At 50.1% G+C, this 21,738-nt stretch overlaps 3 protein-coding genes across 3 annotated transcripts in view; 1 reads left to right on the top strand and 2 right to left on the bottom strand.

Moving 5' to 3' along the window:
* scamp4 (secretory carrier membrane protein 4) overlaps positions 1-3,086 on the bottom strand; it is a 5,591-nt gene extending 2,505 nt beyond the window's left edge. The window contains exons 1-4 of the mRNA XM_079349767.1: positions 3,023-3,086; positions 1,941-2,069; positions 1,699-1,855; positions 45-146 (exon numbers count right to left, since the gene is read on the bottom strand). Of these exons, the coding sequence (XP_079205893.1) occupies positions 45-146; positions 1,699-1,855; positions 1,941-2,069; positions 3,023-3,029 (395 nt within the window). The 5' untranslated portion in view covers positions 3,030-3,086. The remainder of the gene's footprint in view (positions 1-44; positions 147-1,698; positions 1,856-1,940; positions 2,070-3,022) is intronic.
* Positions 3,087-5,104: 2,018 nt separating this feature from the next.
* chaf1a (chromatin assembly factor 1, subunit A (p150)) lies at positions 5,105-14,620 on the top strand. Its single transcript, XM_079349753.1, has 16 exons — positions 5,105-5,440; positions 6,756-6,803; positions 7,052-7,677; positions 8,290-8,352; positions 8,430-8,674; positions 8,738-8,819; positions 8,900-8,968; positions 9,045-9,262; positions 10,467-10,635; positions 10,709-10,789; positions 11,242-11,337; positions 11,418-11,667; positions 11,896-12,049; positions 12,148-12,469; positions 12,551-12,635; positions 14,002-14,620. Exons 1-16 carry the CDS (start codon positions 5,377-5,379, stop codon positions 14,112-14,114), a joined length of 2,685 nt encoding a protein of 894 aa, XP_079205879.1. The 5' UTR covers positions 5,105-5,376; the 3' UTR covers positions 14,115-14,620.
* Positions 14,621-15,014: 394 nt separating this feature from the next.
* Positions 15,015-20,463, bottom strand: ubxn6 (UBX domain protein 6). Its single transcript, XM_079349764.1, has 11 exons — positions 20,257-20,463; positions 19,241-19,398; positions 18,725-18,792; positions 18,526-18,654; positions 18,358-18,455; positions 17,786-17,861; positions 17,514-17,598; positions 17,161-17,380; positions 16,348-16,478; positions 16,120-16,268; positions 15,015-16,036 (listed from the first exon to the last, which is right to left on the bottom strand). The coding sequence occupies exons 1-11, from the start codon at positions 20,337-20,339 to the stop codon at positions 15,911-15,913; spliced, it is 1,323 nt and encodes a 440-aa protein (XP_079205890.1). The 5' UTR covers positions 20,340-20,463; the 3' UTR covers positions 15,015-15,910.
* Positions 20,464-21,738: the final 1,275 nt, after the last annotated feature.

The raw sequence follows: 21,738 nt of genomic DNA, 5'->3' as shown, positions 1-21,738 counted from the left end.
TGCACAGAGACCAGGCAGGTAAAGGTCGGACACAGTGGACTCACCATGTTCCCCAGCCGGAGATGCCGATAGTCTGGATGAGCGCCAAGATGCACTGAAGGAAGAAGATGAAGAAGAAGGCCATGAAGTTGAAGGAGCTGTCCGCCCTGTGGAAAACAAAGGAGAAGAAAACATGGAGGACGCAGCAGAACATCAACCTGTGGACACAGAGTCAGTCCAAACACTGTAACACTGTCCCTGCAGGGGGCGCTGGAGTCCCCCGTGTGTCCCTGCAGGGGGCGCTGGAGTCCCCTGTGTGTCCCTGCAGGGGGCGCTGGAGTCCCCCGTGTGTCCCTGCAGGGGGCGCTGGAGTCCCCTGTGTGTCCCTGCAGGGGGCGCTGGAGTCCCCCGTGTGTCCCTGCAGGGGGCGCTGGAGTCCCCCGTGTGTCCCTGCAGGGGGCGCTGGAGTCCCTGTGTGTTCCTGCAGGGGGCGCTGGAGTCCCATGGGTGGCGGTCTCCGTGCTGGAAATGCTGTCTCAGGCTAACTCTGAGTCAAGCTAACGACAGGCTGAGAGCTGAGGCGGGTTTTAAGCCTCCTGACAAACCGTTACACGGCGCCCACCTGTCAATCAGCTCAGCTACACGCCTTATTGTGAATAACTCTGATCCTTCATCCAATCAAAACTGCTGAGTCATCAAAACATCCCCCCGTACAGTGTGTGTGGATGGAGACATGAGCTAATCACACCTATTTGGTTTTTTGAAGCAGGCTGTAAACATGTTCATGTCTGCTGTAAAAACAGGCTGTTTGAATGGGTGTGTATGTGACTTCCTGTGCTGCTGCAGCCAGCCTCTAGTGGACACTCAGGGTACTGCAGCCAGCCTCTAGTGGACACTCCAGGAACTGCAGGACTTTACACTAATGCAGCCACTTCCTGTTTTAAACAGCGGAGGTCGCAGCTTGTTTGGGTCCTCCAGGGTGATTTTCCCTGCATGAAATATCAGACTGAATACAGGAGAGCAAAGTGATGGGTGCTGATGAAATAAAAAGAGAGTTGAGTTGAGTTCAGTTTGGGGAAGTTGAGCTCATGAGGAAGCAGATTCTGATTGGTCCAGGATGACTTTCTTCTACAACATTTGACTGTTGTAGAAGTCACTGTTATCTATGTTCCTGTCTCTGACCCACTTCTCTCTGTGGGTTTCCTGTTCCTGAGCACTCTGGGCTATCAGTTCATCATGTTCAAGCTCCTTCACACCTCCATCCACCAATCAGCCGTCACTTCCTGAGTCCTTCCAAAGAAAACAACTGATACCTGTATCAAAGTTCATTTAACCTGCTCCAAGCCTGCTGTGCTCTAAAGCTCCCTGAAGGCTGCAGGTAGACCCACCTGTTAGCGAGAAGACTGTCACACTGAGCTCCTCCCGACCTCATACATCTCTGACATGTTTGATAATGAGAGCCACAAGCTGACCCCCCACCCCCCACCCCCCGATTTTACCTGGCAGACCATTTCCCCTTCCTCTGATGAAGGAAACCACGGCTATCAGTATCAGGGTTAGCTGTCAGTTAGCGTGTTTACTGGTGATGCATGTGTGTATGTGTGTGTGTGTGTGTGTGTGTGTGTGTGTGTGTGTGTGTGTGTGTGTGTGTGTGAGCTCTGTGCACTGAAGGCGAGCCAGGTGGAGGGGGGCTCAGGGGGGGGGTCAGAGGGGACCCACCTGAAGGCTTTGTAGAGCGGTCTGAACCAGCAGGTGTAACTGCACGGGCTGAAGAGGAGGAGCCAGAGAAGGGAGAAGCCAAAGTTGATAGCGTTCCCGCCGGCGGCCAACCAGGCGATACACGAGATCACGTTGAGACAGAGCGTCGCTGAATACACTGCAGAGGAGAGGTGGTGATCACACAGGGCTCACACACACACACACACACACACACACCAGTGTGTTGGCTGTCTGTCACTCACTCATCCAAAGCGTGTAGACTCTGCGGACCAGCTGCTGGTAGGGTGCAGGGATCTCCTCCTCGATGTTGTGATAAAAACACGGCTTGATTCTCACGAACTGAGGCAGCGGAGGAAAGTTATTCACCCGCGCTGAAACAAGGAGGCAAAGTGTCCATGAGATACCCTAACCCATGAGATACCCTAACCCATGAGATACCCTAACCCATGAGATACCCTAACCCATGAGATACCCTAACCCATGAGATACCCTAACCCATGAGATACCCTAACCCATGACATACCCTAACCCATGACATACCCTAACCCATGAGATACCCTAACCCATGAGATACCCTAACCCATGAGATACCCTAACCCATGACATACCCTAACCCATGAAATACCCTAACCCATGAGATACCCTAACCCATGAAATACCCTAACCCATGAGATACCCTAACCCATGAGATACCCTAACCCATGAGATACCCTAACCCATGAGATACCCTAACCCATGAGATACCCTAACCCATGAGATACCCTAACCCATGAGATACCCTAACCCATGAGATACCCTAACCCATGAGATACCCTAACCCATGAGATCACAATGTGACAGAGAGACTGAAACATAGAGAGACTGAAACACAGAGAGACTGAAACACAGAGAGACTGAAACACAGAGAGGATGAAACACAGAGAGGATGAAACATAGAGAGGATGAAACATAGAGAGGATGAAACATAGAGAGGATGAAACATAGAGAGGATGAAACATAGAGAGGATGAAACATAGAGAGGATGAAACACAGAGAGGATGAAACATAGAGAGGATGAAACATAGAGAGGATGAAACATAGAGAGGATGAAACACAGAGAGGATGAAACATAGAGAGGATGAAACACAGAGAGGATGAAACACAGAGAGGATGAAACACAGAGAGACTGAAACACAGAGAGGATGAAACACAGAGAGACTGAAACACAGAGAGGATGAAACACAGAGAGGATGAAACACAGAGAGACTGAAACACAGAGAGGATGAAACACAGAGAGGATGAAACACAGAGAGACTGAAACACAGAGAGGATGGATGGGACCAACCTGCCATTTTAGATTCAAACACTTCTTCTCCTCGATGACAGAACTGCAAAGAAACAGAAAACAAAGTCAGCACATCTGTTCACACTGACACAGACAGATAATGTGTTCACTCCAACTGTTTAAACACACACACACACACACACACACACACACACACACACACACACACACACACACACACACACACACACACACTTCTAAACACATGTCAGGTTTTCTACATGTGAGCATTGACAGTAAAGTGGAGCTCAGAAACGTTAGTTATCAGAAACCAGCTGCTTCATAGATCTAAAGTTCACAGAGAGAGAGAGAGAGAGAGAGGGAGAGAGAGAGAGAGAACACTTATAGATCTGAACACTATAGATGTGTATGTACAGATATTACCGGTGTTGATCTCTGTTAGTTTCCGTCGTCTAACTGCAGCAGGGTCCGGCCCGGGAATCGTCCAGGATGCGCTTTTTCGACCCCATGAATCGCACTGCGGCTGCGCGGAATCGTGTCGCCTGTAGTTCCGAGCTGTTTGTATCCAACGCCTCTTTGCGGTTAAAAAACTACAAATCCCAGAGATGCAGTTAGCGGTAAACGGGAAACGCGTGACTTCTGTATGATGGATCCCGCCCATCCATTAAATAACACTTCTTTAATTTAAACACACTCAGTATGCTTTAATAAGCTCGGTGTGAAATAAATACAGATTTTATTTACCTTATTTATTCTGCATGTGACACGTTTACCATGATAGGAGTCTTACAGTGAGTGACAAAGAGTGTAAAAGCTATAAATAAAAGTAAACATTGAGAAAGTGTTTACTTTAAGAGTGGTTTAAATGTCTTGTTGAGTTTTCGGAACCTTTAGTCAAACTAACTTATAAATTGAAGCTGCGTTCAAGTGCTCCTCGGACATATCGTGATTACCATATAGACGAGCTATGAGCTCATGAACTTTGGGGTCTCCAAAGTCCTAACTACGAGTGAGAAATGTTAATGATGTCCGAGGTGCAGAGTTGTGACGTTGGCTTGACGTGAATGGGAGACATGTATCTCTGAGCTGTAAGCAGGCTAACTTTAACTAAGTGTTAATAAAGATCAGCGTTCAAATGATGCTCATTGATCGCATATGTTCTGCAAAACAACTTGGATGGGTGTAGGCTATTATCAACGTTACGACTACACCACTGGTAAGTCCGTGTTTCCAAGGAGCACGTGAAGGCAGCATCAGAACATGGCAACCCTGACTTCTGTAAGTCAAACTACGCAGCCAATCAGAGAGCCCAACACATCCTACAGGAGGCGTGGCCTGGAGGATCCAGCTGGCATGCTTCGATTTGCAGACCAGGGTGCCCCGAGGGCGGCGGGGTAAAACACGTCTACTTACAAAAAGATGAACAGATTAATTATTAAACGTTTTATACCATATTAAAGTTGTTGCAACGATTCTTCATTTATTTATGATGAAGAGAATTTTACACAGAAGTGCCATCCTTCACCTTCCAAAGACAGCAACATGTTTACACCATAGACTGTGTTTACACAAAGACAGAGCAATATGTTTACACAGAAGGCAAGTTTATTTAAATAGCACATTACAACAATAAGACATCAATCAAAAGTGTTTGAGATGAAAAGGACAGTGTAACATGTTGAACCCCTGTGATGGATAGATAGATAGATAGATAGATAGATAGATAGATAGATAGATAGATAGATAGATGGATAGATGGATGGATAGATGGATGGATGGATGGATAGATAGATAGATAGATAGATAGATAGATAGATGGATGGATAGATGGATGGATAGATAGATAGATAGATAGATAGATAGATAGATAGATAGATAGATAGATAGATAGATAGATAGATAGATGGATGGATAGATAGAGTAATGTGTGCATGTGTAAACTGCAGTGTCTGCACACAAGTAAACTGAACTGAATTCCGTGTTTGTTGTTGTTTATGTTTGCCTGTAAACAGGCTGCTCTTACTGATGTTGTGTATTCGTAGTGTGGTTGGCACCGCGCTGGATTAACAGGGACACCGGGTTACACTAAACAAACGCCCCCTCTGCAGATCACGACCCGACTTCGACCAATCAGCGGCTGCTATTGATGGAAGCGACACACTCCCGCCAATTCCGATTGAGGAGCGCGAGGCAGGCGGCGGGTTGCGGGAGTGATGCGGCAGTCGAGAGAGAAGAATGCGTTACACTTCATGTAAAGCAAATGTCATTTTAACAGCAGCAGAATATCGTTCGGTTACCGTAAAGTGAGCCCGGCCGTCGACGCGACCCCCGCCGTAGTTTCTCCGGTGAACACGCAGGACAGCGCGAGCAGGAGCCGGGGCTGAGCCGTCGGGATGTTGGCGGCGGAGAACCGATCCGTCGACGGACATTTAGCAGCGTCGACTCCCCGCAGGAGAGGTGAGCTATTAAGACAGCTTGTCAACCGATTTAAAATGTTCCTAATTAAGTTTATTATTCCAAACAGAGTTAAACTAACTAAAGTGCAGAGGAGCGACATTTTCTGACTCATGACGTCACTATCGTTTATTTTAATGCTAACGTAAATAACGTTTATTCTCGCGATAACAATTAACGCAACGATATCTTAAAAAGTTATCTTTAAGTATAAATATAGTATGATAAACTTCGTTTTACATCTCTGACAGTTCAAAGTGCTTTAGAGATAATAAGTCTGCTATTGTTTTTTTTTATCCAAAGTATGTTTCATGCTTACGTCACAATGTACGGTTACGTCGGGTACGTAATATTTTAACGTTCTCGTGTATTCATCAGTAATGAAGAAGTCGTTTCTATGAAAATCTTAAAAGCTTTGTCTGAACGGGTTCTTCTAACTTTGCTGTATGCTAACAGGCCAGCTAGCAGTGTTAGCATGTCTGCCTGTGTTAACTTTAGCATCTTTAAAGCTGCTTTACTGATCTAACTGCAGAAAGCTGCTCTGTAGGCTTCTCCCTCTTTCTTTAACTCACTATATTAACTTGTGACTAAAGCTACAGACACCCCTCCCCCCCTCTGCGCCGCTTCAGTGTCCGTGCAGCGGTCCTGAACGCGTCCTTTGCTGGACTAAAGGTCCCTGGTCTGGACTGGGCCTGCAGCAGGACGACACACCGGTTGGCGGGAGAGACAACCAAACGCAACAATCCACCTTATAGTGTTTTACACACCGTGACATCAACACACACTCATGCTGTGTCTGATGCTTCACCATGTTCTAAAACAGCATCACACAGTCTGCACCTCTCAGCTCAACACACAGCAGACACTTTTTCTACACTGCCTTATTTTGCATCCACCCAAACATCTCCTGCAGCATTTCAGAGCGTGCACAGTGTTTGCAGATCACATTCAAAAGAGCAGGTTAAAGACCTTACTATAACTACTAAACATGAATCCCTCATGATGAGCATCATTGAGAAAAAGTTACAGCAGAGAAGATCACTTCTTTTCAGAGACAGAAATCTGGTGCAGAGCTGGACTCACACTGTGTTGAGCTCCAGATATTGTGATTGAGAGAAACGCAGGAGGAAGGACTGACAAACAGAGCAACAGCAATAAATATGATGGATTTAAAGCGGTAATAATTGTAAAAGTTTGCAGGAGTGAAGATTGAAACTGATTTTGTTATTTCAGAGGAGCTCTGCTGAAAGCGGCTGTGACAGCAGTGATTTATTTCTTTGGCAGCTCTTCAGTATTCTAATGTTTTTGTTTCTTTCAGGCATGGATTGTAATTCGAGTAACAATGCCAACAAGAAACTAATTCAAGGTAATTACAACATTTTCTACAACGTACAAACACCTCAGAGACTAACGTATTCATAGCTGTTTCTTTTTAACATTAAGAAGAAAGACCGTCTCATCTTTTAAACTTGTTTGTTTTTCACAGTTTGAGATAAAATGTCTCGTACTCATTTGTTTTAATGTCGAACTCTGCAGCAGCTATGTCGTCTTTTTTTGACATGAAACAGACGCAGCACCGCTGGTACGATACTAACTTTGTTTGTTCTGCTGAAGCTCGTCTCCCGTTCAAGCGGCTGAACCCCGAGCCCAAAGAGAACCAGCCACGTAAACGTCCCTGTGCACACGCCTGCCCTAACCCAGGACTCTCAGACAGGGAGAACGAGGCCTCTGAACTCCCTGTGCACAGCGGACCACCCTTGGTTAATGGTCGCGGACCCCTTGATGGCTTCCTGAGCCGCCGGCGCCCTGCATCATCCGATGAGAACATGGTAATAGATCTGACCTCGGATAACAGTTCATCTCCCACAAAGCGCCTTCTTCCACCTGCTTCTCCCTGCCTCCCGCCAAAAGTCCAGCATGAGGACAAAGACAAAAACACCAGCGCTGTCGATCAAACTCCAAGTGCTCAGACTTTAGACTGCACGTTATCCGAGGAGGAAGAGGAGGAGGAGGAGGAGGAGGAAGAAGAGCTGGAGGACAAAGATGAGAGTCAGACCGCGTCCACGTCTCAGCTCGACACGACGCAGGATTCTGAGAGTGAGCCAGACGAGCAGGACGAGTCAGGAAATGTGTCCAGTTTAGGAAACAGGTCCATGCTTTCTGCTTCCTCGGCCAGCTCCTCATCTGAGAGCTCACCAGAGAAGTCCAGGACGGACAAGTCTACACCTACTACTCCTACAGTATGTGCATCTCCTTTTGTCTGCACTGATTCAGTCTGAATGGGTCCTATGTGCTTTAAGGACACAGATGTCTTACTCATCAAAGTGTTCACAGAATCATGTAAAGCAAGTTTGCACACAGTGTAATTCAACAAGCTGAGATCTCTGTTTTTCTTTTCTTAATTATCCAATGTCCTTGAAACCAAAGCCTTAAAGGCACAGTACGTAAATTCGACCAGCGGGCAGCTTTCAGTCAAAACAATAACAAACTGTGTCATTGAGGCTGGTGGGGAATCATGGGAGTGACGACGCGTCAGCAGATAGAACTGACACTGGTTCATTTAAACACAAACGGGACACTTTAATGTTACTGCTGATGTTGGTCTAGAAATCTCCTGAAACACTAAAAAACAAAGAGGTGGAGGAGCTGTGAATATGAACAGAGGAGTTTCCTCCTGACAGGAACCTGCTCGTTATTCTGCAGAGAGTCTGAGTCCACACGTGGTTAACCAGCTGCTTTGTGTTCGATGCTGCACAGAGCTTTGATATAAAGAAGCTTGTCATTATAGCGCCCCCTCCTGTCTGACAGTCAACAATGTTCATCTGTAATGTAATATTTTTGTCCCTTCGCAGGAGCCAAAGACGACCCCTAAGACGCCATCAGATCAGAAAAAGGTGAAGAGACGCTCATTGAAGGTGGGATTGATGTTCTGTCGTTTTTCTCTTCAGTGTCTCGTTTGTCTCAAAAACTCACTGAACCCTCGATCTCGTAGAGTTTACAAGAACAGGAGGAGAGGCTCCGGCTGCGGCAGGAGAAGGAGCGGCAGAAAGAAGAGGCGAAAGCTGCGAAGGAGAAGAAGAAAGAAGAGGCCCGCAAGCTGAAAGAGGAGCGACAGAAAGAGAAACGAGAGAAGAAGGAAAAAGAGGAGCAAGAGAAACGAGAGAAGAGGGAGAAGGAGGAGAAAGAAAAGGCTGACAGGCTGAAAGCTAAAGAGGAGCAGCGTAAATCAAAGCTTGAGTGAGTCCTGAATCAAAGAGGGGTTTCAGTGAGTCAGTGTTTTTATTGTGGATCTGTCTTCAGGGCCAAGCTGGAAGAAAAGCGCAAGAAGGAAGAAGAGAAGAAGATTAAGGAGGAAGAGAAGCGGCTGAAAGAAGAGAAGGATGTAAGTCGATGTAATGACCTCCTGGATGCTTCAACACTTTGTTCACATTTAAAATGATGACGGGGTTTTTTTTTTCACAGCGCCTCAAAGCTGAGAAAGCAGAAATCACACGATTTCTTCAGAAGGCCAAAATCCAACAGGCTCCAAAGGTGAGTAGGTTTACCTGACGGTGAGATTATATACTAACATGAACATGTGGATCATAACGTTACTCTCCTCCTACAGACGCTTGCTGCAGCTTGTGGGAAGTTTGCTCCGTTTGAGATCAAGGAAAACGTGTACCTGGCCCCACTGTGCCGGGTTCACTGTGACGAGTCTGCACTGGACCAGCTGGATCAGTATCTGCTGAAGCCCGCTAAGGACCTGAGTGGGCTGAAGGACTGGATCAGACAGAAACCTCGCTGCTCAGGACCCACAAACCCCCGACAGACCGATCCCCTGAGGTGAGCCCGACAGCCAGGAGAGCGTTCAGTGAATCAAAGCCCGCTGCGCTGACGTTATACTGGCGTCACGCTGATGTTACACGCTGGCGTCACGCTGGCGTTACACGCTGGCGTCACGCTGATGTTACACACTGGCGTCACGCTGGCGTTACACGCTGGCGTCACGCTGGCGTTACACGCTGGCATTACACGCTGGCGTCACGCTGGCGTTACACGCTGGCGTCACGCTGGCATTACACACTGGCGTCACGCTGGCGTTACACGCTGGCGTCACGCTGGCGTTACACGCTGGCGTCACGCTGGCGTTACACGCTGGCGTCACGCTGGCGTTACACGCTGGCGTTACACACTGGAGACTGAAGACACCTGATTGGTTGTTTAGCAAATAATACGCACGGTTTGTGAGCTTCCTCTGCACGTGTTTAATCAAGACAGGAACATGTGTACACACACACTCGCACACATAACACACACACACACACACACTCTCTCTCACATAACACACACACACACACACACACACACACACACACTCTTCATCACCATTAAACAAAGCTAACTGGCAGCTAACTCGGTGAACGTTGTCAGTCGGAGGTCTGCAGATATTTCTTTGTGATGGTGGGGGGGGGCATGCAGGCGGTTGCCATGGTGACTTCAGACGGGTTAAACCTAACTGGACTCGGGGAACCAGCGTTGCTCACACTGAGAATGTGTGCATTCATAATATCAAACTCTTATCTGATGGGTTTAAACAGTGGTGGAGAAAAGACCGCATCCCCCAGAATGCACTGCACACCACTCGCCACTGAAGCTAGCGTGCTGTATGTACTACACGGCTCCTTGTCCTCGCTGCCAGCCGACGCAGCACAGAGCCTGTTAGCATAGCTTCCAAGTAAGATGGTGGACATTGCTTTTAGATCGTGAGGTCCCGCCCACTGACCTGTGATAGGTCAGCGGGTCGAACTAATAACCACAGCAGCCTTCGATGACTAAATGACGTTCAGGTGAATCCCTTTAATCTCTCTCTCTCTCTCTCTCTCTCTCTCTCTCTCTCTCTCTCTCTCTCTCTCTCTCTCTCTCTCTCTCTCTCTCTCTCTCTCTCTCTCTCTCTCTCTCTCTCTCTCTCTCTCTCTCTCTCTCTCTCTCTCTCCCCCCCTCCCCCCCCCCCCTCCCTCCCTCCCTCCCTGCCTGCCTGCCTTCTCAGCGACTGTGTTGCGGTGGACGGGCCGAAACCTGCCGCGGTGCCGGACCGTAAACGCCACGGACCCATGAAGCTGCTGCAGTTCCATCAGAACCACCGTCCAGCCTACTGGGGAACGTGGAGTAAGAAGAGCTCCCACGTGTCTCCTCGCTGCCCGCTCAGACAGGACAAGGTAAGCCCCGCCCACATCGCTTTAGCTTCTCACTGATTGGACTCCACTGACTGATCTGAATGTGTGGTGGCAGGTGTTGTTGGACTATGAGGTGGACAGTGATGAAGAATGGGAGGAGGAGGAACCAGGAGAGTCTCTGTCCCACAGTGAAGGGGTGAGTACCGCCCGCCAGCCTCCGTGAGGAGAGGAGCGTTTAAACGCATCACAGCAGCAGCTCTTCGTCTGTGAGCCGTCGTCATGAAGCCAAACGGCCGAACGTGTTTCTTGTAGATTATAGTCTGTGTGTTTTTCACAGAAGTCTTGTTAGTTATTTTATTTAGCTGTGAAATCTAAACGGTAGGACCCGGACCTCCTGGTGGACTTGTTGCTCATCAGTCGTCTGTCGGATGAGTGAAGAGAGCTTCTGCTCGCAGCTCATCTGGACACGTTTAATGCTCGTTGGAGTAATGTGTCCCTCGTCACTTACCATAGCTGCCATAAAGCGGTTGTTGTAGTTTAATCCGGCTGGCTGCACTGGAGAAGTCGCAGGTCGGGATCGTTAGGACAGGAAGTAGATGGAAGAAAGACGGCGTCCTGGTGTCTGTTTGAACTTGTTGATCTTTACAGGAAGATGAGGAGGAAGGAGGTGAAGACGACGATGACGATGGCTTCTTCGTTCCTCACGGCTACCTGTCGGATGACGAGGGGGCGCCAGAGGAAGAGGTAGAACAGGAGCTCTGTTTTCTCAGATTGAAGTTTCTGATTCTTTGCATCGATATTCACCAAAACAAACGGCCTCTCAGGAAGGCGGCGACCTGGAGAAGCAGAAGCTGCGGCAGAAACTGAAGGCGAGGGAGTGGGACGAGCTGATGTCCAGCAAGAAGAAGATGAAGGTGCTGGAGCCGGTGGTGAAGGGCTGCGTCTGGGACGGAGAAGGAGGCGGCCTGCAGCTCCTCCTACCGTACGCCGTGTGCCTGGTGGAGCCCTTAGCCAAGGCGGAGAGCAGCCCGAGCCCGGAGGAGCTGACGCAGAGGAGCGAGAGAGAAGCACAGCGTGAGTGCAGCACGCCGCCATGTTTATAGGAAGCATCAGGTGTGGTTGTCAGAAGGCGACCGTGCTGGCTTAGGGTTATTGTTGCTAGGTAACCTGGGTAATGTGTGTTTGAGCTGCTGAATGATATAAAAGAGAGGAAGCAGCATTTCCTGCCTCTGAGAGAAGAAGGATGCTCATTCAGTGTCTTCAGTTCAAACGTGACTCTCTCTCTCTCTCTCTCCCCCGCAGTGCTCGCCCAGCTGCTGCCTCTGCTGCACGGAAATCTGAACAGCAGCAAAGTCATCATCAACGAGTTCCAGGAGTTTTGTCGTCAGCAGACATCGTCCTCGTCTCCTCCAGTGGCGTGCAGCTCTCCGAGCCCGGCAGAGAACATTCCCACCAGGTGAGGCCACGTTGAGCAGTAAAGACCAGCAGAGCTCCTGAACCAGGACCAACCAGGACCGTCCTCTCCTGACATGTCTTTGATCCGTCTGTTCTCAGGATACACGTGAAGCGCCTCATCAGGAACAACGCCGTGTATGAGAAGCGCTCCACCTACAGACGCTGCTGCTGGTACGTGCAGGCCGAGGTCCTGTCCCGCTTCGGCCTGGACGCGCTGCCCGTGCCCTGCCAGTGGACCTACCTCACTCCAGGAGCGCGAGAAGAGTCCCGTGAAGAAGCGCAGGCGGCGACGGGCTCTCAGGGAAACTCCCCCACCACACCCCAGACCTCGTCCAGCACGCCGTCCTCCTCCAACAAGAGGAAGAGCACGGGCAGCATGTCCATCACCAAGTTCATGAAGAGGTGTCCGGACGCTGAGCAGGTAGACGAGCACGCACACCTTCATGCTGCATCATGACTCTGCTTACAACAAACCCATCATATCAGTGTGTGTCTCTGTCAGAGCGCAGCGACGGACGCCGACGGGTTCCAAGCCGACAATGAAGACGAGGACGAAGACGAGTGCGTCATCGTTTCTACACAGAGCGGTGAGATACTGCAGGTCCCACGCTCAGGGTGATGATGTCATCAAGGATGTCCGAGTAGTCTCCAACACGTCGTCAACCACCCGAGTCCGATAAGACTTCCACTCCATATTTCTCTTTAGGCTCCTCCCCTCCTCCCGTGTTTAACCACATTTTACGTCCGTGCAGTGATAATCCTGAACAACATTATGAGTCACAGCGAATCAAAGGGTTAAAGGTCACCTCACAGCTCCCAGCCCGGCGTCCAATCATCTTTCACTACACTACAGCTTTAGTAGCAGGCCGTCCTCGAGCAACCTTAAGCCCCGTTTCCACCGAGCGGTCCGGCTCGGTTCGTCTCGGTACGGTGCACATTTTGCGGCGTTTCCATCGACTGATCCCGGGAAAGATTCCCAAATAACTGATCCGTACCGTCCGTTGGGGGGCCAAGAATGTGGAGCTAAACACTGCAGTCCTCTGATTGGTTGAAAGAATCATTACTTCCTGTGTGACTCTGGCGTGTTTAAACAGCTGATTGTTAGCGTGTGTATTTGTCCTCGCCGCTCACAGCCTTCTCTGAAACAAAGCTGGATTGAGTTCTTGTAATAAAGAGTCACATGACAGTGACAGAGGAGATGACCTGCTGGATGTCTTCTTCGTTGGTTTGGTTTGTGTCGCGTTTGTCTCCTTTGTTGAATTTATTAGTTAGCTGTTAGCGGTTAGCTGCTATCACATGACGCTATTTACGTAGCGGCTATCGTCATCCAGCTAAAGCCTAATTTATACTTCTCGTCAATGTGGACCCTACGCAGGGACCCTACGCAGGGACCCTACGCAGGGACCCTAGGAGCACCTCCAAAAAATCCTGACTACACGTCGAGTCGACACGAGCCGCAAGGACTGTGATTGGTCCGTTCAGAGCGTCATTTCTGACAGTTGCTTTTCCCGTCACACTGAAAATATTAAAGGACTGTCGGCCCAGGTCTTCAAACAGGGTCAGCACCGAGGGGGGGTACCAGGTCTTCAAACAGGGTCAGCACCGAGGGGGGTACCAGGTCTTCAAACAGGGTCAGCACCGAGGGGGGGTACCAGGTCTTCAAACAGGGTCAGCACCGAGGGGGGTACCAGGTCTTCAAACAGGGTCAGCACCGAGGGGGGGTACCAGGTCTTCAAACAGGGTCAGCACCGAGGGGGGGTACCAGGTCTTCAAACAGGGTCAGCACCGAGGGGGGTACCAGGTCTTCAAACAGGGTCAGCACCGAGGGGGGTACCAGGTCTTCAAACAGGGTCAGCACCGAGGGGGGTACCAGGTCTTCAAACAGGGTCAGCACCAGGTCTAAAGTTCTGATCTGTTGGTGATTTTGTGAACTCATGAGGTTTTTCTGTTCAGGCTCGACCCGGGAGGAGTCCAGAGTGGGCGGAGACTGTGTGATGGAGGTCACGCCCTCTGACACGGCTTCTCTTCCTGTGGCCAGCGCCGCTCCTACACTCGCCACCGCCTGACCACAGGACGGTTCCACCCAAGAAGCCACCCAGCGTCCCTCAACCATTCCTGGACTCTGAACCAGACCTCCACGCAGGAAGTCCCGCTCGCAGCAGGCGGCGCTGTGTGACCGGTCCGGAGGCCAACGCTGCCCGTTAATGTAGTTGTGCATAAAATGAGTGTTTTCCTTGATTTTTGAGATCAGGTCTGATTTTTGTATCTGAATTTGGACGGGCCACTTTCAAAATGGCCGCCTCTCACTGCTGAGTGAGCAGAGGAGGCGGCCGACACATCAGAGCGGCGTGATTTAGTTTGTATTGATGGAGTCGGGTATGACTGTAAATATGTTACCACATTAAGAACGGAGAGGCGGGGGGGCGGCGTTCACTCTGATGACTCACTGGTGTAGTTATTAGACCTTCAGTCCGAGGTCGCCCTGTTTTATAAATATGTATTTTCTGTATTTTTCAAAGAATACTTGAACAGGATCAATTCATTAAACCTGAATAAAAGTTCTGCACTTTTAGATTCCATCCTTTCCATCATCGCTCATATTCCTCACTGAGATGTCAGACTAGTGGTTTGGACTTAAAGGGGGGGGGGTGTTGGGTCTCAGAGGGAAAGTGTGTTAAAACCCCACGGAGGTGTAGATTAGGCTCCGCCCCTCCAGGTGGCGTTCATCAGCAGGTAGATGAAGACGGTTTGGTTCTATTAAAAACAGGTAAACTTTTTCTGTGTGGATTCAAACTGCTCCATGTAGTCAAGACCAGACCAGGACCTTCATGGATCCAGACCCACTGGAGACCAAAGACAGGATCTCAGGCAGGGTGAGAAACTTCAGATCAAAGTCATTAAATGACTGAAGCCCCGCCCCCTCAGGCTGAGGTCAGCCCTCGCTCTACATGAAGACAAACTCAGACTCGTCTCATAACTGTTTATTAAACAAATGACACAAGCAGTGTTTGTTACAGGCAGGTCAAAGGTCAGCACAGAAACTTTAAACAGCGGCGTGATCAGACGCGGGGCTCCGCCCTCACCGACACTGTCACCGTGCTCGGGTGGACAGACGGCGTTTAAGATGAAGCTCCGTGCGTGCAGGCGCGTGGTCGTGCAAAACAGACGAGAGATGGAGGTAGGCGTGTCTTCATCTTCGCTGACCAATCGTGTGTGTGTGTGTGTGTGTGTGTGTGTGTGTGTGTGTGTGTGTGTGTGTGTGTGTGTGTGTGTGTGTGTGTGTGTGTGTGTGTGTGTGTGTGTGTGTGTGTGTGTGTGTGTGTGTGTGTGTGTCAGACAGGAAGTCGCTCCAGCGAGCTTCAACTATTAAACTGATGAACTACGGGAGGAGCGTCATTCTGTCACGCCGTTTAAAACATGGCCGACCCGTTCTCCAAACGCAGGCGACCTTCTGCGTCACGCTTCCTCACAAACAGACGAGCACGCTGAAGTTTGCAGAGTGAGGTGACCTTGACTTTACAGACTGAATCAAAGAGCGGTTCACAAGAACGCAGCTTCTCGCCACGTGTACAGAGATGATCACTGTTAGTCGGACTGACATCACTGAAGGGGGCGGAGTTAAAACAGGGTAGAGGTACATTCAGTCACTACGCTTCCTTTAACAATGTTCTCCTGAGGCGCTCTTCAGCGTGGCGTTCTCCCGTCATCGAGGGTTTGCTCAGTAAAACGAGCACGTTAGCGTGCTCTGCTACTGACGTTTCATTTGTAAGAATAAGCGAATCACTAGTCGGGGCCGTTCCATCCCAGACGTGCTGGGGGAGGGGGAGGGGCAGCAGGGGGGATGTTCAGATCCAGATCCTGCTCAGCTGAGGCTCCGGATGGTTTCCAGCAGCTCTGGTTTGAGGAGGGCGGGGCTCTTTCCACCCGCGGCGGCGATGTCCGCCTGCACAGCTGCATCCCAGGCGAACGTGAGCAGAGCTGCCGGGACCTGCGGGGGGAACATCCAGGTTTAACAAGGTGTTGATAGCACGCGCACGCTAACGTAACGTTAGCCGTCAGGTGCTGACTCACCAGGTTACACTCTGCCAGAGCCACGTCTTCACACTCCTGCAGCTTCTGACCTCCAGGAGCGAGGAGCTCGAAGGGCTGCCAGCCGTCCACCAGCGAGTCCCGCACGAAGCCGAACAGCACGGACAGCCGGTCCCAGGCGTAGAAGGTCCCTGAGGTCACACATCAGCTTTACTCACTTCACTTGACCTTTGACCTTTGAGCAGCAGACATCTTTAAAGGTGTGCTTACCTTGCAGCAGGGTCCCATCAGGCAGTCGGACCCTGAGCAGAGTGTAGTTATATTTCCTTCTCTCCCTCTGCTCCTCTTTCTCCCTCATGGCTTTAGTTCTCAGCATGGCGTTCTTCTCCACCAGATCACTCCTGGAAAACAAACCAGACCGGACCTGAGGACCCGGGTATGCATAGAACAGAACTAACAAACCAGACCGGACCTGAGGACCCGGGTCTGCATAGAACAGAACTAACAAACCAGACTGGACCTGAGGACCCGGGTCTGCACACAACAGATCTAACAAACCAGACCGGACCTGAGGACCCGGGTCTGCACACAACAGATCTAACAAACCAGACTGGACCTGAGTACCCGGGTCTGCACACAACAGATCTAACAAACCAGACTGGACCTGAGTACCCGGGTCTGCATAGAACAGATCTAACAAACCAGACTGGACCTGAGGACCCGGGTCTGCATAGAACAGATCTAACAAACCAGACTGGACCTGAGTACCCGGGTCTGCACACAACAGAACTAACAAACCAGACTGGACCTGAGTACCCGGGTCTGCATACAACAGAACTAACAAACCAGACTGGACCTGAGTACCCAGGTCTGCATAGAACAGAACTAACAAACCAGACTGGACCTGAGTACCTGGGTCTGCATAGAACAGATCTAACAAACCAGACTGGACCTGAGTACCCGGGTCTGCACAGAACAGAACTAACAAACCAGACTGGACCTGAGTACCCGGGTCTGCACACAACAGAACTAACAAACCAGACTGGACCTGAGTACCCGGGTCAAGGCTTTTCTAAAACCTACCTCTGCTGCTGCTCCTTCTTCAGCTCCTCTGCCGTCAGGTTGTAGAACTCCGGAGGCAGCTCGAAGCGCTGGGCGTTAGGAGACGGTTTGAACGCTTGTGGCTGTCTGTCCAGCTGAGCTCTGATTGGCTCTCCTTTCAGGAGGCGGTCCCTCCTGTCCTTCATCAGCTCCAGGGCATCCGGACTCTGCTCGAGTAAAACCAGGAACTCCTCGTCCTCTTCTGGTCCGCAGGAAACACAGATGACAACATGATGCACTTTGTGTTTATAAGACCCCCCCCCCCCCTCATCTGTCTGGGTCCTGGTCTTAGTCTGGTCCCTGACAGATCCAGACTGGTGGGAGGCTCGGCTTACCTTGACCCTCCACAGGAAGCATGACGCTGGTGAAGTCCAGGGCCTGCAGGAACTCTCTGCTGCCCTCCACACTCTGAACCTTCTCCTTCACACACACACACACACACACACACACACACACACACACACACACACACACACACACACACACACACACACACACACACACACACACACACACACACACACACACACACACACACACAAAAGCTTCAGCATCCACGTGTTCAGCAAGACGCCATGACGCTCCTGAGCTGGCTCCGCCCACTCACCTGGAACACCTTGTTGCTGACTCTGATCTTCCTGTATTTCTCCTCGCTGGGATTCTTACAGATGTTGTCAACGTACCTGTGCAGGAAACACACGACAATGATTAAGATCCCCGACATCATGTGACATGTGACACGTGACATGTGACACGTGACACGTGACGGCCTCGAGTCAGACCATGAAGATAACCGGGCCGGTTTGTGTTCTAAGGATCTGCTGGGACGACCAGCTGGAGCCGTCCGGATTTCAAACTGTAAATATTAAAGAGCTCCTGCGGGGGGGGGGGGGGGGGGAAACGAGGACGGGCGAGCGAGCAGGGAGGCTGCATGAAGCAGGAAGACGTCACCATGGCAACCACAGCGTGAAGTCAGGAGGACTTCAGAAACCGCCGAGCTTCTAGATGAATCGTTTCTACGACGACACGGATGGAGCCGCTGACAGCTCGTGTGATGGCGTGGTATTAAGCGCCCTGAGCGGACACGCCGAGTCTCGTCCCACACGCTAAGAGTGCTGGTCTGTCACGGGGCGTGGTCACGGGGCGTGGTCACGGGGCGTGGTCACGGGGCGCTCTTACTTGCTGATGATGTCGACGGCAGCCTTCACTCTCTCTCGGTCTTTGTTGAACGTGTGGATCATCATGACGGCGGCGTCCACGTCGTCCTCTTCAAAGCGCTGACGGTGGAAACAGAGAGTTAAAGCTCGCCACGTTCACGCAGCAGAGCGCGGCGCCGTGTTCACGTACCATTAAAATGGCCTCTTTGACGTGGACCTCCCTCTCACTGCGAGTCAGCGTGGCGCCCGTCAGCGGGCAGGTGAAAAACACACCTGACACCGACAGGCAGGCGGGATCCTTCGCCGCCACGTTGGACCCCTGTAGAGAATTTACCCATAAATCATCACAGAGCGACACGTGACGACCTTCATCACAAACATCAACGCACCTCTGCCGCCGCCGCCACGTTTTCTTTCTCAGCCAGCGCCGCAGCCTCGGCCTCCAGCTCTCGCTTCACTGCAGAGACACAAACAGAGCGTCAGCACGCCATCAGAGCGCCAGCACGCCCTCAGAGCGCCAGCACGCCATCAGAGCGCCAGCACGCCATCAGAGCGCCAGCACGCCCTCAGAGCGCCAGCACGCCATCAGAGCGCCAGCACGCCATCAGAGCGCCAGCACGCCCTCAGAGCGCCAGCACGCCATCAGAGCGCCAGCACGCCCTCAGAGCGTCAGCACGCCATCAGAGCGTCAGCACGCCATCAGAGCGCCAGCACGCCCTCAGAGCGCCAGCACGCCCTCAGAGCGCCAGCACGCCATCAGAGCGCCAGCACGCCATCAGAGCGCCAGCACGCCCTCAGAGCGCCAGCACGCCATCAGAGCGCCAGCAGAGCGTGCTGCTGTGAGTGGCGTGCGGAGGGGCTGGAGATGACCTCAGTTTGACCCCAGGAGGAGTGGTTTCTCTCACCCTGGTTCCTGATGGCGTCCTGAGACGTGTGGACCTTCGGCTTCGGATGCTGTTCGATCCGGGCCAGCGCCGCAGCTCCCGCCCTCTGGGCTCCTTCACTGGGACCATGGCGGTTCTTCTTGGTACCTGAGCTGCTCTGCACGGCCTTCGGCTTCTCACTGCGGCGAGACGACGACAGGAAGTCAAGACACCTTTCCTTTAGACGTCAAATGTCTACATGAGTTCTGGTCCAGGTTTCTGTTCTACCTGAGTCTGGTTCTGATCCAGGTTTCTGTCTGTTCTACATGAGTCTGGTTCTGATCGAGTTTTCTGTTCTACATGAGTCTGGTTCTGATCCAGGTTTCTGTTCTAAATGAGTCTGGTTCTGATCCAGGTTTCTGTTCTACATGAGTCTGGTTCTGATCCAGGTTTCTGTTCTACATGAGTCTGGTTCTGATCGAGGTTTCTGTTCTACATGAGTCTGGTTCTGATCCAGGTTTCTGTCTGTTCTACATGAGTCTGGTTCTGATCCAGGTTTCTGTCTGTTCTACATGAGTCTGGTTCTGATCCAGGTTTCTGTTCTAAATGAGTCTGGTTCTGATCCAGGTTTCTGTCTGTTCTAAATGAGTCTGGTTCTGATCCAGGTTTCTGTTCTACATGAGTCTGGTTCTGGTCCAGGTTTCTGTCTGTTCTACATGAGTCTGGTTCTGATCCAGGTTTCTGTCTGTTCTACATGAGTCTGGTTCTGATCCAGGTTTCTGTTCTAAATGAGTCTGGTTCTGATCCAGTACTGAGACAGGATCAGTGATAATCTTCTTCTTCGTGGATTATCTGACTCTTGTTATGTAACGCTGTTAAAGTGGAGCCTGTTGAAAACATGAAGCTAACGACATGTTATTATCAACAGATCAGAACAGTTCGAACCAGTTCGAACCATTCGAACCAGTTTAACCAGTCTAACCATTCCAGCCCAGCTGTCATCCATTAGGTCTTACAGAGCAGTTAGCTTGGTGGCTAACAGTGTAGCTTGTATTCACCTGGTGTCGTCCGTTAGCTTCTTCCCGGGTCCAGCTGTTTTAAATTTAACATCTTTCTTAATGTCCTCGAAGAACTTCTTCATGTCCTCAAAGTGTCCCAACAACACAACAAGAGAGAGAGACAACAAACACACGAACAGCAGCTCGGAGGACCAACACTAACTTCTTCTTCGTGTGTTAATGTCGGGTAGCAACGAGCGTGTCATTACCGCCACCTACTGACCTGGAGTGGTACAAATATAATACATCATATTAAAGAGGACAAAATCCACTTTTACAGAGTGTTTGAACATTTATCTGGGTAACCTGAGAGTCCTCAGACCTTGGGACAGTGAGGGTCCACAGACCCTGGGACAGTGAGGGTCTACAGACCCTGGGACAGTGAGGGTCTACAGACCCTGGGACAGTGAGGGTCCACAGACTCTGGCACAGTGAGGGTCTACAGACTCTGGGACAGTGAGGGTCCACAGACCCTGGGACAGTGAGGGTCCACAGACCCTGGGACAGTGTGGGTCTACAGACTCTGGACAGTGAGGGTCCACAGACCCTGGGACAGTGGGGTCAGGGAGTCATGGTCTCTGGGACCATTATTTTGGGGGTGGCGAGCTGAAGTAGTCTTCGAGTGACATCAACAGAAATATAACAATGAGTAAATGGACTAATGTACGTCACTGTGTTTGTTAGCTGAGTTTCCATGACAACAAGTTCTGTTTGTTTTTTACACAACTACACGTTGACATCGGGATCTGGAGCTCAGGGTTGCCAGATCTCATGAGAGAAACAAGCAACCAGCTCTGGACCCAGAATAAGGGACTCTTCTAACAGATGTAAACCCAGCCAAGTCCAGATCAACTCCAGACTTTCACCAACACGTGAAGGTGACGATCATCTTGTTTCTTTGTTTTTATTCATTGAAGCATATATTAGGTCTAAATGTAATTCACATTTTCTTGACTTGGTGAATAATCACAGGAATGAATAAAATAAAATAAGATGATCTTTTATTCATCTCACAAGTGAGAAATGTACAGAGTGACAGCAGCAAAGCAGGAGAAAATCACACAGTGTAGAATAATTAAAATAGATAAAAATATACAATAATCACAGACCTGTCTGCTAACAGACACGTCTGGAGAGCTATAGACTATAGTTATTGATCGAATTATATTTATGTTTGTTAATAGTTCATAAAGTTATTGACTTTAAATCTTCTGCTTTCTGCTTCAACACTGAGACAATCTGCTTCGTCTCTTTATTATATGTTGTTCCATTTTTGAGCGTGTGTGTGGTAACCATGGATACGAGGTTGTAAACATATCCTGGAAAAGGACAAACTAAATATATATGTTTGTGTTTCACTTTGTTGTGGAGAGAATCAGGAGTTCATACAGGGAGCAAAACAAGCCCTAATAAACAACTATAATTTAATAAACAACAACAAATAAACAACTACACTTTAATAAACAACAACAAAAACAAACT

The sequence above is a fragment of the Symphodus melops genome (assembly GCF_947650265.1).
Source record: "Symphodus melops genome assembly, chromosome: 8".
In the NCBI taxonomy this organism is placed as follows: domain Eukaryota; kingdom Metazoa; phylum Chordata; class Actinopteri; order Labriformes; family Labridae; genus Symphodus; species Symphodus melops.
Note: the sequence above shows the minus strand (reverse complement) of the source record. Positions and strands in the feature narration are given on the sequence as shown.